The 13,667-nt window shown below is 48.8% G+C and overlaps 2 protein-coding genes across 2 annotated transcripts; both read right to left on the reverse strand.

The window, feature by feature from the left end:
* Positions 1-305: 305 nt before the first annotated feature.
* LOC109507937 (synaptotagmin-1-like) lies at positions 306-4,791 on the reverse strand. Its single transcript, XM_019857688.1, has 8 exons — positions 4,150-4,791; positions 3,549-3,607; positions 2,414-2,562; positions 1,627-1,799; positions 1,464-1,559; positions 1,222-1,389; positions 893-1,060; positions 306-481 (listed from the first exon to the last, which is right to left on the reverse strand). Exons 3-8 carry the CDS (start codon positions 2,523-2,525, stop codon positions 359-361), a joined length of 840 nt encoding a protein of 279 aa, XP_019713247.1. The 5' UTR covers positions 2,526-2,562; positions 3,549-3,607; positions 4,150-4,791; the 3' UTR covers positions 306-358.
* A 1,219-nt stretch (positions 4,792-6,010) lies between these two features.
* dld (deltaD) lies at positions 6,011-12,489 on the reverse strand. The gene is made up of 14 exons (XM_019857687.1): positions 12,354-12,489; positions 11,425-11,500; positions 11,233-11,312; positions 10,619-10,687; positions 10,395-10,464; positions 10,215-10,315; positions 9,999-10,142; positions 9,335-9,436; positions 9,052-9,242; positions 8,269-8,439; positions 7,504-7,693; positions 6,843-6,980; positions 6,664-6,753; positions 6,011-6,518 (listed from the first exon to the last, which is right to left on the reverse strand). Exons 1-14 carry the CDS (start codon positions 12,390-12,392, stop codon positions 6,453-6,455), a joined length of 1,527 nt encoding a protein of 508 aa, XP_019713246.1. The 5' UTR covers positions 12,393-12,489; the 3' UTR covers positions 6,011-6,452.
* Positions 12,490-13,667: the final 1,178 nt, after the last annotated feature.

Genomic DNA, 13,667 nt, shown 5'->3' on the forward strand with positions numbered 1-13,667 from the left:
TTGTCCGGGCTAATCCCAAGTCGACTTTGAGGGGCGGAACGGTTAAAAAAAATAAAAATAAAAAAAGATAGGTGTGTGTGTGTGTGTGTGTGTGTGTGTCTGTGTGTGTGTTATTGTTATCTATATTCTAATCCAAGTTGACAAAACCGATAACCGAAGCCTACAAAGGAGAGCACATGGACAGATTGAACAGCGAATCAAATGGCTCTGATGTCATTCTTATCTCATCTTCTTCTGATATGCTGTCACATCAGAGCCGTTGGTAATATTGTATCCGGCCCTGCTCCGGTTGCTGTTAACTATGCGAGGTACCGGGCCACGCCCCCTTGAGGACAGGGAGTCGCACTTCGCCGGATTACTAACCTGAGCTTCCATCCAGGTCGGTGCTCTTGAGGTTTTTGGCTTCCAGGATGACCACGGTTAGTTTGCTGGATGTCGGAACGTAACGCAGAGAGAAGCAGATCTCACCGAGGTTCTCCTCCTGGATTCAGAAGAAGTAATCGGGTGACGTTCAGATGGCTGCCGACTGCCCGAAGACAGCTGAGATAGGCTCCGGCCCAAACCACGACCCACAGGAGGATAAGCGCTTCAGACTTGGAGTCTCAACTAGGTTCAGGTTGTCGCTACCTTATTTTCACTACCAAAAGGCACACTTAAAAGTCCCCAAAATGGACGGGGCGCCTAATCATGCGGGTGGCCTTGTGTGCGTTCCAAAATCTGCGAATGCTGTTATGCGACTTCGATGAGGGGTCCGCTTGACCGACTGTTGTTGTGCCGACACGCCGGTTAGATCGAGGAAAGGCGGATGTCACTGAGAGGTGCCATTTAATACGGTGCGCCGTACGGTCGTGAAAATACGGGAACGAGAACTAGGCTTGGGTTGAGGTCTGACCTCCATGTCGGCAGGCTCGTTGAGGTCCCTCCACTCCTCGATGACGTGATTCCAGTCTACTTGCCCGAGTTTTAGGCGCAGTTCTCCAATGATGTCGTGTTTGGAGAAGCGGTCAAAGTCGAAAACTTGAAGTACAGCCGTCGACTTCATCAAATTGGCCTTGGAGATCTGACAACAAAACAACAGAGAGATTCAAGCTTGAACGACACTTTGCTTCTCGTCTCCTTTTGTACATCAAGCGACGTCGGACCACCTCAGAATCGGGGCCGACATGCTGGAGTTCATGTCCCAGACTCCCCAAAGGCGAACGGCGTGTCTTCTGGTCGTACCTGGAAGGTGAAGGTCTCGTTGAAGGTGGCGTTGAGCGTGTTCTTCAGAACTTTGGTCTCACAGGTCTTTGTCTTATCGGGCAGGAGGTAGACCTTGACGTAGGGGTCGGAAGTTCCTCCCACATCCATGGCCTTCAGGCCGCTCGCTTGCTTCACGCCCACCATCAGCTACACACACACACACAGACACGCAATTTCGTTGGGTTCACTTGAAAGGCACGCTGCTCAAATATTTCCGTCACCTCGGAGAGAGCGGCGTTGAACTCCAGCGAGTACAGCAGTTTGCCCCGCGGCTGCTCGGAGGCGCCGGAGTTGACGTCGCCCGCGCCGGGTTGAACCTGATCGCAACCGTCAATATTAGGGCGGTCCGTGGCAACGTGGCGACGGTCTGGGCGTTCTTCTCACCAGCTTGCCTTTGGACTGGCCGCCGGGCGACCGGAGATTCACCAGGGGCTCCGGCGGCTTCTGCCGTCGTTTCTTCCGACGGCTTCTGAAGCAGCATGCGCACACGCAACACACCACCAGCAAGAATACGACCGCGCCCACCGCGGCCAGCACGTAGACGGCCCAGGTTGGCACTGCAACACGTGCGCACAGCTCAACGCCGACGCTCAACTCATCCCCTTCATCTTGCTGGAAGACACTTTGTAACGTGCATGACTGACACCGACAGGACTGGGGAAATAATGGATGATCCGACCCCCAACCCCATTAGATACTAAATCGGTTTTCAGTGGTGTCCAAACTACGGCCCAGGGGCCATTTGCATCCTGGCATTCATTTTTGAGCGGCCCACGACATGTTGTCCCCACCCCCCAAAAAAAAGCACCCTGACCACCAAGTGTAAAAGTATTGGAGAGTAAAACTTTGACCTTGTCCGAGAGATATTTTGCGTCCACAGGAGTAGACGCTACGGCTAAACTGCGGCTAGTAGACGTGGACAACAGGACAAGGCCCGCTCATCATGTGATTTGTTCCGTTTATTTTCGGCTCAGCTGTAGGCTTTTGCAGTTGCTATCCAAGCCGCTCCGGAACCTGACTGGTTTTGTCTCGTCCAAATAAAGATAAGCACTAGGCTAGTTAGGTTTAAGTTCTTGCCTAAATGTTTTTTTATGTTTTTCTGCTTCGGTCTTCATATCAGGCATGTGATATTGTGTGTGCGTGTGCATGTGTGTGTGAATGTGTTACCAACATGGAATTCTCTCGACGATTCCGTGAACGATGTCACTGGCTGACGTGTTCGTATGGAAGATGTCAGAGATGGATGATGATAATGATGAAGATGAAGAAGAAGCCCGCAACATGATGATGATGGTGAAAATGATGTTGAAGACGAGGGTTCTGGAAGTGAGAAAAGAAGAGCATGACCACGGAACTTCCGATGTGGTCATCTGCTCAGACTGCTTGGGATTTGGCAAAGATTTTTACTTGGAATCTGGTTCGGCGACAACCACAATTGAATGTTTATCTCGTTGGAGTCGACCCGAAACGGAATTCGTTTCAACTTGCTACACTAAAACCCAAATCCAGTCCAGTCTCGTCCCATCCAGCCCACCGAGAAGGTTTCACATCGAAACTCCTGTAAGGTGCTGCCTTCAAGAAGTGTTTCCTTTCCCATAGCATGTGTTCAGATGTATTTGAAAGGTGATTTGTTTGTCATGAAACGCATTAAATGATTTACTCAAAGCATTTTTTTAAAGGAGCTATTCAATCATACAATTTCAATGATATTTAATGCTTCGACATTTCCTCCCCCAAATTGGCTCATGAAAATGTTTCATAAGTCTATATACACTTTTATTAATTTCACACAAAAATTGTCAACGGAATAATTGTAAATAATCAAATCAACATACCATTTTACACATGCATATTTTCAAAGATGGCCACTTGACCCTCGTTTTCCCCCATATTTGGTTGGCTGAAATAATTATATGTAACGATTTCAATTCCATTTCGAACATTTTTAATTGTCTCGGTAAAGCGATAACTGCACGTGTACATTAAAAATAGGATCCGTCTTCATAATTGCTACTTCACCATATTTGACAAATATGATGAAAAAAAAATAGCATCCATTATTTTGAAATGAAACCCCTTCGATTGATCAAGAACAAAGAACAAAAAGTTGAACACTCTGAGGATGAAATGCCACGAAACCCAAAGACTGGACTGCAGAAGACCCTCATTAACAAACGCCCACGCCGAGCTCCAGCCCGGGGACGTTTGTGGCGTTAAGTTTTGAACAAGACAAACACGTTCCTTCGCTTGCTCCGTCGCACATTTGCCAAATTCAACAACGCAGAGTCAACATGACGTTTACTCACCGATGTCACGGGACGGTCCGCGAGGGACGTTGGTGAGGCGCTTTCACTTGGTCGCAGCTCTGCGGAGTGCGGCGAGGACTGCAAGGAAGCAAGCGAGCGAGCGAGCGAGGAAGGAAGGGAGGAAGCCACGCCGAGGGTGGAGAACGAAAAACATTTTAAGATCCATGAAAGAGGAAACGTCTCCTCCCTCCCGATATGCTCTCGACCGACCACGCTCATCGGTACACGTCGCTTCCTGATGCTAGTTAACAATTCTAGTCCAACACCAAGATTTAGTCTCAAAACTAAGTAGCTTTGGCTCAATATTCAGTCTGGGTTCTTGTCTGGTCTCACTTAGATCTCAGTCTAACTATATTTAGCTTTGAGTTTTACTCGGTCCAGGTACGAGTCCTAGTCAAGGATATAACGTAGTCTAACCAGGTCCAGCGTCTTCTCTCTATTACATTATTCCAAATAAGTTTATGTACTAGTCTGACTAGGTTTAGGTTCTACGCTAAATAAGGTTTTGTTCTAGTGGAACCAGGTCTAGGTTCTCGGCTAACGAGGTGCTGATTGCAAGTTAACTGGTCAGAGTACAGCTCTGTGCAGTTTCCTGTCTGACCTCCATTGCTGTAGATCCCACTCCAGCTAGTTTTGCGTCCTCGTAGCCTGGCTAGGTTTCGGTTTTAGGTTCAACTCCAACTCGGCTTCGTTTCTGACCTCATCAAGTTTAAATTCGAGTCAACCACGGTGTGGTTTAGTCAAAGTAGCACAAAGTTGGAGTCTGACTTGGTGGAGGCTGGGCCGAACTCGATGCACTACACCTAGGATATGTCAAGTCTGAGACGGAGTCCGTCGGGTGCGAGGTTTAGCTCACTATTTATAGACTGCAACCTAAATATGTCTAGTCCCACCAGGTATAGGTCCTGGTCTAACTCGGCCTCTGTTCTTGTCCTCCTTGGTTTAGGTTACATAACCTTTGTATACTTTCGAGCCCAACTTAGATCCTAACTTTAGTCGATTTCGGTCTGGTCTAAGGAGGTCCGGGTTCCAGTACACAGTAACTACGTGGAGGATTTAGTCACGTCTCACTGAGATTGTAGTCTTAACTCGGTCTAGGTTCCAGACCAACCAGGCGGAGATCGGAGTCTATTGAAGTTGATGCGACACTCAAGACGAGGCTAACCGAAGCTACGTTCGTCTAGTCCAGGGGTCTCCAACTCCGGGCCTGGGGGGGCTACTGTCCTGCCGGTTTTCCAGCTCTCCCAGGAGCAACACACCTGATTCAAATCATCAGGATCGTTCTAATGCTGCTTCAGAGCTGATCGTCTAAATCAGATGTGTTGCAGCTGGGGGAGCCGGAAAACAGGCAGGACAGTAGCCCTGCAGGCCCGGAGTTGGAGACCCCCTGGACTAGTCTGACGAAATCTTGACTCTCGTTTCACTCATTTGAGATTCTACTCTCAATAGGCCGAGTCCAATAACAACTAACAACCCGTCAAAAGTCGGTTTAAGACCTCATCTAACCAGGGTCAAGGGTCTAGTCTTAATAGTGGATCAGTTTTGGTGACATCTGAGCGCTTCCCGCAGAAAGGATATTCAATGTTCCCGCAGAAACAACATCCTCTTGAAACCTGTCCACATTCTGTCAAGTTGACTCACAAAAAGAAAAAAAAAAAAAACGCTTTGGAGAGAAACAGGCAAACGTGCCCTCAGCTGTTGACTTTTCTGCTCATATGTTCCAACGGACGCGGGGCAACGCTCCGGGATGACCGCTTTTCACTTGTCGGCTTCATGCGAAAAGGCGACAGCCTGATGATGTCACTCGCACGCTGGAAAAGCAAAAAAGACGAAATAAAAGCCACGGCGGCAAAAATCATTTGCATCCAGTTTTAACAGACGGACTCACTCCGAAAACAAAAGTGTACCTGAATGCACGGTGTTCATTTTTTTCTTCCCCCCATGAGTATTTCCACTTGTACGTGCTGCCCTGGTTGCTTTCGTGCCTTTCTCGCTGCTTCGGCTTCAATAGCTTCAATCCGCAGCAGCGGCGGCGGTGCCACGCCTGCTCGGCACACACGCGTTATTCAAACAGAGGAGCGGTTTGCTCTTAAGGAAACAACGGGCCCGCTGTCAATCTTTGAACACTTGCAATGGAGATTTCAATTGGCGGTGCTGCTTGGTGACGTTGTTCTCCAGCTGGACCCCCAAAAACAAAAAAGGGAAACTGCTCATCAAGACCTTGAAGATGAGTAGTCCACCTCAAACAAATAGAAGTTACGAGCCGCCACAACAGAACGTGTTTGCATAAAAAGAGCCAAATATCTCGTTTTTTTTTGTTTTTTTTGTCACGGCTTAACGTGCGAGATAAAAGCCACCCATTAAAGAGTTTTTCTCCCAACATGCCACATATTTGCAGTGTCTTCAAGTTGTAAAGCTCAAAAAAACAAACCAAAAAAAAAACAAAAAAACATCAAGCACAGTTATTGACCACATGATGATGTATTTATTTATCGACTTATTTTCGGAATTGGAATAAATGTCCTAAATGCCAGTAAAGTGCCGGCTCGAACGACGCGTGCTAAGCGCCGTCGTACAGGAAGTAGAAATAAATAAAAGCGATCCGGTGCGTTTCGAGCATTTCAAAACAACGCGCTGAGAACTTCGTGATGCATATTTCTGCTTACCAACACCATCACAAAGGCAACTGTTAACTTTCAATTGTAAATAATGACCCCCCCCAAAAAAAACAACAACAACGCCTACTCATAATAGTTCTCTTGATTATGTCAATGTGTACACAGAAAATTAAGAGTAGAAGAAGAAGCTTGGAGGTCTGGAGGAGTACGAATTTGGAGGTGGGACTTTCCCGCTGGCGCAATTTCCTGTTCTGGCGTGTGACGAAGATGACGACGACAAAGACGATCAGAAGTTGATGGCCTTGCCGAAAGAGGCGGCCAGGTTGGCTTCTCTGAACGCCTCTGACACCGTCTGCAACAAAAAGAGGCTTTCATTTTTCCACAGGTGTCCACACCTTTGCGGCAGGAGTTGCATCAAAAAGTCGAGGTCATGTGTAATTCGAGTCTAAGATTACAGTCTACCGCAGTCTTAGTGGAGGACGTGAGCCATGACGTACCGGGTGGGCGTGGCAGACTCTGGCGACGTCCTCACACGATGCGCCGTACTCCATGGCGAGGGCCGCCTCGTTGATCATCTCTCCCGCCCCCTACAGGCCACAAGCACGCGGCGGCGTTACGGCGGAATCAAAGTTGCGGCGCCGGCGGTGGCGCGGAGCTCGCGCGCCGCAGGCCTTACGCTTCCGAGGATGTGAGCGCCCAGCATCCTGTCGGTCTCCTTGTGGCTCAGGATCTTGACCAGGCCGTCCGTGTCGGCGTTTGTTTTGGCGCGGCTGTTGGCGGCAAACGGGAACTTGCCCACTTTGTAGGGAACGCCCTGAGCGGTGACAAGAAGAGCAGAAGTTTGCAAGCAGGAAAAATGACGTCACCCGGATCGGGGAACCTGCCCTAAAAATTGGACGACTGATTCATTTAAACCATCCGCTGTCTGATCCGCTTCCCCTCACGAGGGTCGCGGGCGTGCTGGAGCCCATCCCAGCCGTCCTTGGGTAGCGTGGGGGTCAGGGGGGCGCACAGCCAATCGCGCAATTTTAAGGGGTTCAATCAACCTACCGCGCATGTTTTTGGAATGTGGGAGGAAACCAGAGTACCCGGAAAAAACCCACACGGGCACGGGGAGAACATGCAAAGTCCACACGAGAAGGCCTGGGCCGGATTCAAGTAGACACACATGTAAATAGAGATGTTATGCATCTATTTGGACGACACGGCGTACGAGTGGTTCGCATGTCCGCCTCGCAGTACAGCGGTGCAGGGTTGGATTCCGGCCCCGGCCTTCCTGTGTGGAGTTTGCAGGTTGAAGGAAGACATTCGGTGGCAATCAAGTAGGACGAGCTGACCTCTTCCTTAAGCTGCTCTTCGGTCTTGCCCACCCAGGCCACCTCGGGGTGCGTGTAGATGACGGAGGGCACGCAGTTGTAGTCGATGTGCACGGCGCCGCCCGCCATGCCCTCCACGCAGATGATGCCCTCGTCCTCCGCCTTGTGCGCCAACATCGGCCCCGCCACCACGTCACCGATGGCGTAGATGCTGCCGCCACAAACACCGGGGGGGGCGCACGTGACATTGGCATTGTGCAACAAACTTTTTATTTATTTTTTTGGATTAAATCCAATCCTTTGGCAGGACTTTTTTTTTCCTCCCCCGCTTTGAAAACCAATTAAATTTACCGATGCAGACATTTGGATTCTTGGCAGTTGGTCTCGTTCCAAAAAGCTAATCACTGTTTTGAAGAAAAACTACCTGTATTCGATCGTACTATTCCTCACATTTTTCATGCCAAAATGTCTCTCTCGCTATGTGTCCCAAATGATGTTTCAGCATTTGCAACATTCTTTCTCAAGGTGCTATTTCAGTTTTGGGATCGATAAGAAGTTTCTCCTTTGCCTAAGAAAACAAATGCAAATGCACCTCAGTGTCATTTAAGGAAAGAAAAAAAAACAAGTAATTACATATATTTTCTAATTAATTTTTTATTGATCAAATTCTTTCAAAATGGCATGCATGTTAAAAAAATTTGCTAAAAGGGCGGCGGGGAGTTGGCAGTTGAATTTTTGTGGGATTCGATATGAAGCTCATGCGGGCCAGGTGACGAAGGGACATACCTTGGTACGCTGGTCTGGAAGCGGCCGTTGACGGGGATGCGCCCACGGTTGTCCAGCTGGATGCCCACGGTCTCCAGGCCCAGGTCGTGCGTGAACGGTCGCCGGCCGATGCACACCAGCAGCACGTCGCACGTCAGCGTCTCGTTTTTGCCGCCGGCCGCCGCCTCCACGCTGACACCGCAAAGAGGGAAATGCCATTGAACCCTTCCAAAATCGCCGCCCCTCCCCCAGATTTTGGAAAAATTCATTCACTGTTAATAACACTTTTGGCAGCCTCACAAATAAAACAACAAAAATTGTTTTTTTTAAAATAGGTAAAATGTAAATCATTCAGTAATGAAATCATTAACCATTGTGCTGCTCCTTGCGGCCAATAAATGATGACGATCAATACTTAATCTAAAGTCTGTATAGGCTCCTGCCACTGGGTTTGCTCGCTTATTATTGATGCGACTAAACGAAGCTTCAACCACGCATTTGGCCGCTGTTGGTTGGCTGAATGCTGCCTGAGAAAAGCCGAGATTAGCTACGCGGCACAGCCGAGAGCAGATGTAAATGTCGTCAATGATAATGCTTCATTTCATTGCGGCAATCAAAATATTGAGCAAAATTTATAATCAAAATCTGTAAGGCGCATATTAGTCGTTCCGTTCGTTGGCGGAGAAAAAAGAATCTCAAAAAGTGGGCTTGACGACGTGGGAGGGGGGTCACTCGTATCCCAAAGCAGGAGCACCGCGAGGCGTTGGGACGCGCGGATGTCAGCGGGACGGCGGCGAGACTCACGCCACGTCCATTTTTCCATCGGGCCTCCGGGTGGCGCCCAGCACCTTGGTGCCCAGCTTGAATTTGACGCCCTGCTTCTGCAAGATGCGCTGGAAGTTCTTGGAGATCTCCATGTCGATGCCCATGCCGCCCACGTGGCCAAGAAACTCCACCGCGGTCACCTTGGCGCCCAGACGCTGCCACACGGAGCCCTGTGGCGAGACGAGGCGGACGCCGGGTCAGCGGCGCCACCCCGTTGGGAGACGATGCGTCACGTGACGGCGGCGGTGGCGACGACGCCCACCAATTCCACTCCGATGACGCCGGCGCCGATCACGATCAGCTCCTCGGGAACTTTCCGCAAGGACAGCGCGCCCGTTGATGACACCACCGTCTCCTCGTCGATCTGCCCAGGCAAAAACAGACAAAAGATTTTTTTTTTCCCCTCCACCAATCTGCCATTTGCCACTTGCGTGGGTTTTCTCTGGAGTACTTTGGGGGATCATCCTCGGGCTTTTCAACCCTGCAACAATGAGGCGCTCTAAAGCTGCCATGGCACCAGAAAAGCCCGGTCCAGGTCCAATATTTTCCCCAACAGATTTCTCACTCTCGTCTTTCTGTGCATGATGTGCACACACTCACAGCGGACACTAAGGCGTTCTAAAGTGGCCACGCCAGCCCAAAACTCTGGTCCATATTCAGCCTGTCACGCCACACCTTTATTTTCTCCCTTCGCTCGATGCATTTTCGGGTATTGGCAGTTTTCGACGGATGTTAAGACATCAAACCACTGACTGAATCCTAATCAATTTGTGTTTGTGCATCATCCCGTTATGTGGAAAGAAAAAAAAAAAAACCACACAGGCCTCATTGGACTCCTGATTCCACGTAGGTGCCGTTCACACAGAGTGCCAGAAAAACGCTGGAGCTGCTCGGCGACGTCGTGGAAGCAAGCGACGGGGGCTTACCTGAATTCCCGGAAAGGGCGTGACCTCGGAGCCGGTGGCGATAAGGATGTTCTTGGTGTTGATGACTTGCTCGCCGCCGTCGGTCGTCATGGCCGTCACCTGGTTCTTTCCCGTCACCTTGCCGAAGCCGCTGACGTGGGTCACCTGCCGGGAGAGGGCGTCGCCGCGTCAGCGGGGCTGACGAGGGCGGAGGGGGAAGAGGGAAGGCGCTCTTACTTTGTTCTGTTTGAAGAGATGCGCAATGCCGCCCGTGAGCGCTTTGACCGCCCCGCTTTTCTGCGCCATCATCTTTTCGAGGTTCAGGGAGATGCCGGAAACTGGAAAAACAAACGGCGTTGTGACGAGATTTTTTTTCCCTTTGGGCTTGGAACCAGTCGGAGTATCCTTCCGTCTTACTTTCGATGCCTCTGCTCTCAAAGTCTTTGCCGTGAGCCAGGTGATACAAGTACGAGTTGTTCAGAAGGGCCTGCGAGTACACACACACGCACACACGCACACACGCACACACACACACACACACACACACACACACACACACACACACACACACACCCCCCAATTCACGACAAATGCTTGGTTGCAACAAAAATGATGGAAAAATGCAATTGCGGGTGTCCTACTTTGGAGGGGATGCAACCAACATTCAGGCAAGTGCCGCCCAATGTGGCGTTCTTCTCCACACAAACTGTCTGTCAAGACAAAAAGTCCTCATATGAATGCAAGTCCTAATGCTAACACACACACACACACACACACACACACACACACACACACACACAGAAAAATAAACATATTACTAAAAACTAGAGAGAGAGCGGGAGACATAAAAATGATTGCCGGCACAGTGCTCAACTTGTTAGCACATCTGCCTCACAGTGCAGAGATTCGGGGTTCGATTCCCGGCCCCCGGCCTTCCTGTGTGGGGTTGGCATGTCCTCCCCGTGCCTGCGTGGGGTTCCTCCCATGTCTCAAAAATGCCCGGTAGGTTAATGGAACACTCTAAAGTGTCCCGAGGTGTGATTGTGAACGGTTGTTTGTCTATGTGTGCCTCACGATTGGCTGGCGACCAATCATCAATCTTTTGCCACGTGACAGGTTCTACGAGGAATTGACAACTCTGGGAACCGCTTCTCCACACGAACCGGGTTTCAATTCCCATCCCTCTCCCTGAGTGTACACCCGTGTGTGGAAAAGCGCAGCCAGCGGAAAGACAACATTTGAGGCATCCTTTCACCTTGAAGCCCAGCTGGGCGGCTTTGATGGCGGCGACGTAGCCACCCGGACCGGAACCGACCACTGTGACGTCCGCATCGACTGTGACGCAAACAATAAGAAGTCAACAAAATATCAGAAAATCGAGATCTCAGGATGAAGATTGCCACATGCTGGACTTTGCACAGAATAGGACGTGACGGCGTTTTCTTACTCGGCGCTTTATCAGCGTACGTCCGGACTGACAATACGGCCGCTCCGTGCAGCTTGCAAGGGAGCTGGTGACTTCGCTGTGCGGCGACGGCAACAACACACACAAACAACAAAACAAGTCACAAGTGCTGCAAGGCGACACAGACTGTAAGCCAATCTTTGTGAAAGCCAACTTTTTACACAAGTACTGCATTATCATGATTGACCCCAGACTGTTGAACATCTGAAGCTGTCCATCAAGCAAGAATGGGAAAGGATTCCACCAACAAAGCTTCAACAATTAGTCTCCTGACTTCACAAACGTTTATTGAATGTTCTGAGAGGACAAGGTGATGTGACACGGTGGTAAACAAAACCCTGTCCCAGCTTTTTTTGGAACTTGTTGCAGCCATAAAATTCCAAGTTAATGATTATTTGCTGATAAATAAATCAATAAATAAAGTTAATCAGTTTGAACATTATGCACGTTGTCTTTGGAGCGACATGATTCGCAAATCATTGTATTCTGTTTTTGTTTAAGACAACTTCACTGAAATTGGGTCTGTAAGACAACCCCCCAAAAAGTGTTGACACATGAGTTTGGATCCAAGCAGCCTACGAAGTTACAACACAAGCAACTGGGTAACCTTAGCGAAGCGATGCCAGCGAGCTGATTGTTAAGACACGTTAATGAAAACTTTCTGGGCGTGTATAAAACGGTTTGGTGAGTGAATCAAACCATAACGTCTGAAGTTGATATCGCATATCACCTATGTGGATCATTTGTTTGCTGAAGTATCAAAACAGGTCTATTACGTGTTTTGAGTGCGGTGATATTAGCCGACAAGCTAGCCGGGCAGCGGGAGGAGGAGGAAAAAAACAAAACAAAACCAAAAATTTTTTGGGTCGACAACGAACGTCGTTGTTCGGGTTAACGAGTGGGACTCTTACCGTGGCGACAGTTCGATACAAATGGGTCCAAGTGTGCATTTTGTCGACGTGCTTACGCGTTGAAGGAAAGTTGCTTCACCTCCAGCAGGCCCAGCAAAGCAGCCAAGGACTCCTGACAGCGCGTCGCGTCAATTGTACGTCATCAATCGCCGACGGAAAGAACACATCGATCGATTTTTATTTTATGTTCATCTTAGCGCTTACCAGTACACGAGTCGATGAATCACAGGTCACAGCCATTTTAAATAAAGTTACATGCCATGAAAATACAAAAAAAAGGTCAAAGAACAGCGACGACCCAACAGTGAAGAAATGGGTACCGTTAACGCTTGAAAAGTTCGTGACAATTTCTGATAATTTTTCAACACAAAATAGAAATGTGGGGCTTTTTGTCTTCATTTTAAACACTATCATATATTTAACATTATTCTTGGCGCGGGGTGTAACATTTAGTAAAACATCAACTACAACTGCCAAGATGATTAAATCAGCATGCATTTTGAGCTATTTTCCACTAGAGGGAACTACCGCCGCTTTCTGCTTTGTGAATCGATTTAATGTCGATTTGATGAGAAGATGAATCCGCATTCAGGTGACCATTTCGACTAATGTAATAATCATAACTTCATCTAGACTCATCGAGCATTCTCATCCTCGACCGACACTGGCAGCGGTGCAACTGCGTCTGACAAGAGCGTCTGGCTCTTACTGTTATCGCTGTCGCACATTTGGTGTCACCGTGAAAAAGGAAGTTGGTAGTTTTGAGAAAAGCGGCTTGCTTTCGTCTCGTTTCCTCTTCTCCGCTTCGCTATGATAACGCTGATGATGATGTTTTCCTTTCAACACACAAGTCAATTGAAGCTATGTTCTGTCACCCTCAGTCACTATCCAAAGGCCTCACAATGATCAACATCTCCCCATCTTGGCAAGTAAGAACTAAAACAAAAAATACAAGGTGGGAGGGTGGGGGCTCTTGAGAATTATTAAGCACACAAAGTGAGCAGGAGAGAACGGCGATGGGAGGGAAGGGAAGTGGCAGCAAAATAGGCCAAAATCCAAATGTCAGAGTGCTTGGCAGGGCAAGAGGCAATTTGCACACTACGTGTGATTTAATTACATGTTAGTGTGGAAAAAATAACTTTTAAGGGTTAGGGTTGAAATTTAGTCCGACAGATAGAGGTCGACGTTCAAATTCCAGCAGGTACTGCAGAATGTAGTACAACAGGGGTCACCGACTCGGATCCTGGAGGGCCTCCATCCTGCATGTTTCAGATGTCTCCCATGTCCAACACGACTGATAACAATTCTGCTCAT

This window comes from Hippocampus comes, unplaced genomic scaffold (genome assembly GCF_001891065.2).
Source record: "Hippocampus comes isolate QL1 unplaced genomic scaffold, H_comes_QL1_v1.1 scaffold302, whole genome shotgun sequence".
In the NCBI taxonomy this organism is placed as follows: domain Eukaryota; kingdom Metazoa; phylum Chordata; class Actinopteri; order Syngnathiformes; family Syngnathidae; genus Hippocampus; species Hippocampus comes.

Bases quoted from the DNA above. Each gene is read 5' to 3' on its own strand.
- dld (XM_019857687.1), bottom strand. From the start codon at position 12,392: ATGCACACTTGGACCCATTTGTATCGAACTGTCGCCACG. The intron at 9,437-9,998 runs GTAAGCCCCCGT...TTGCCTGGGCAG, and splicing joins CGCCCTTTCCGGGAATTCAG to ATCGACGAGGAGACGGTGGT. The intron at 6,981-7,503 runs GTCAGCTCGTCC...GTCACCGCTCAG, and splicing joins AAGAGCAGCTTAAGGAAGAG to GGCGTTCCCTACAAAGTGGG.
- LOC109507937 (XM_019857688.1), bottom strand. From the start codon at position 2,525: ATGTTGCGGGCTTCTTCTTCATCTTCATCATTATCATCATCCATCTCT. The intron at 1,560-1,626 runs GTGAGAAGAACG...GGTTGCGATCAG, and splicing joins GCCAGTCCAAAGGCAAGCTG to GTTCAACCCGGCGCGGGCGA. The intron at 1,390-1,463 runs GTGACGGAAATA...GTGTGTGTGTAG, and splicing joins TCAACGCCGCTCTCTCCGAG to CTGATGGTGGGCGTGAAGCA.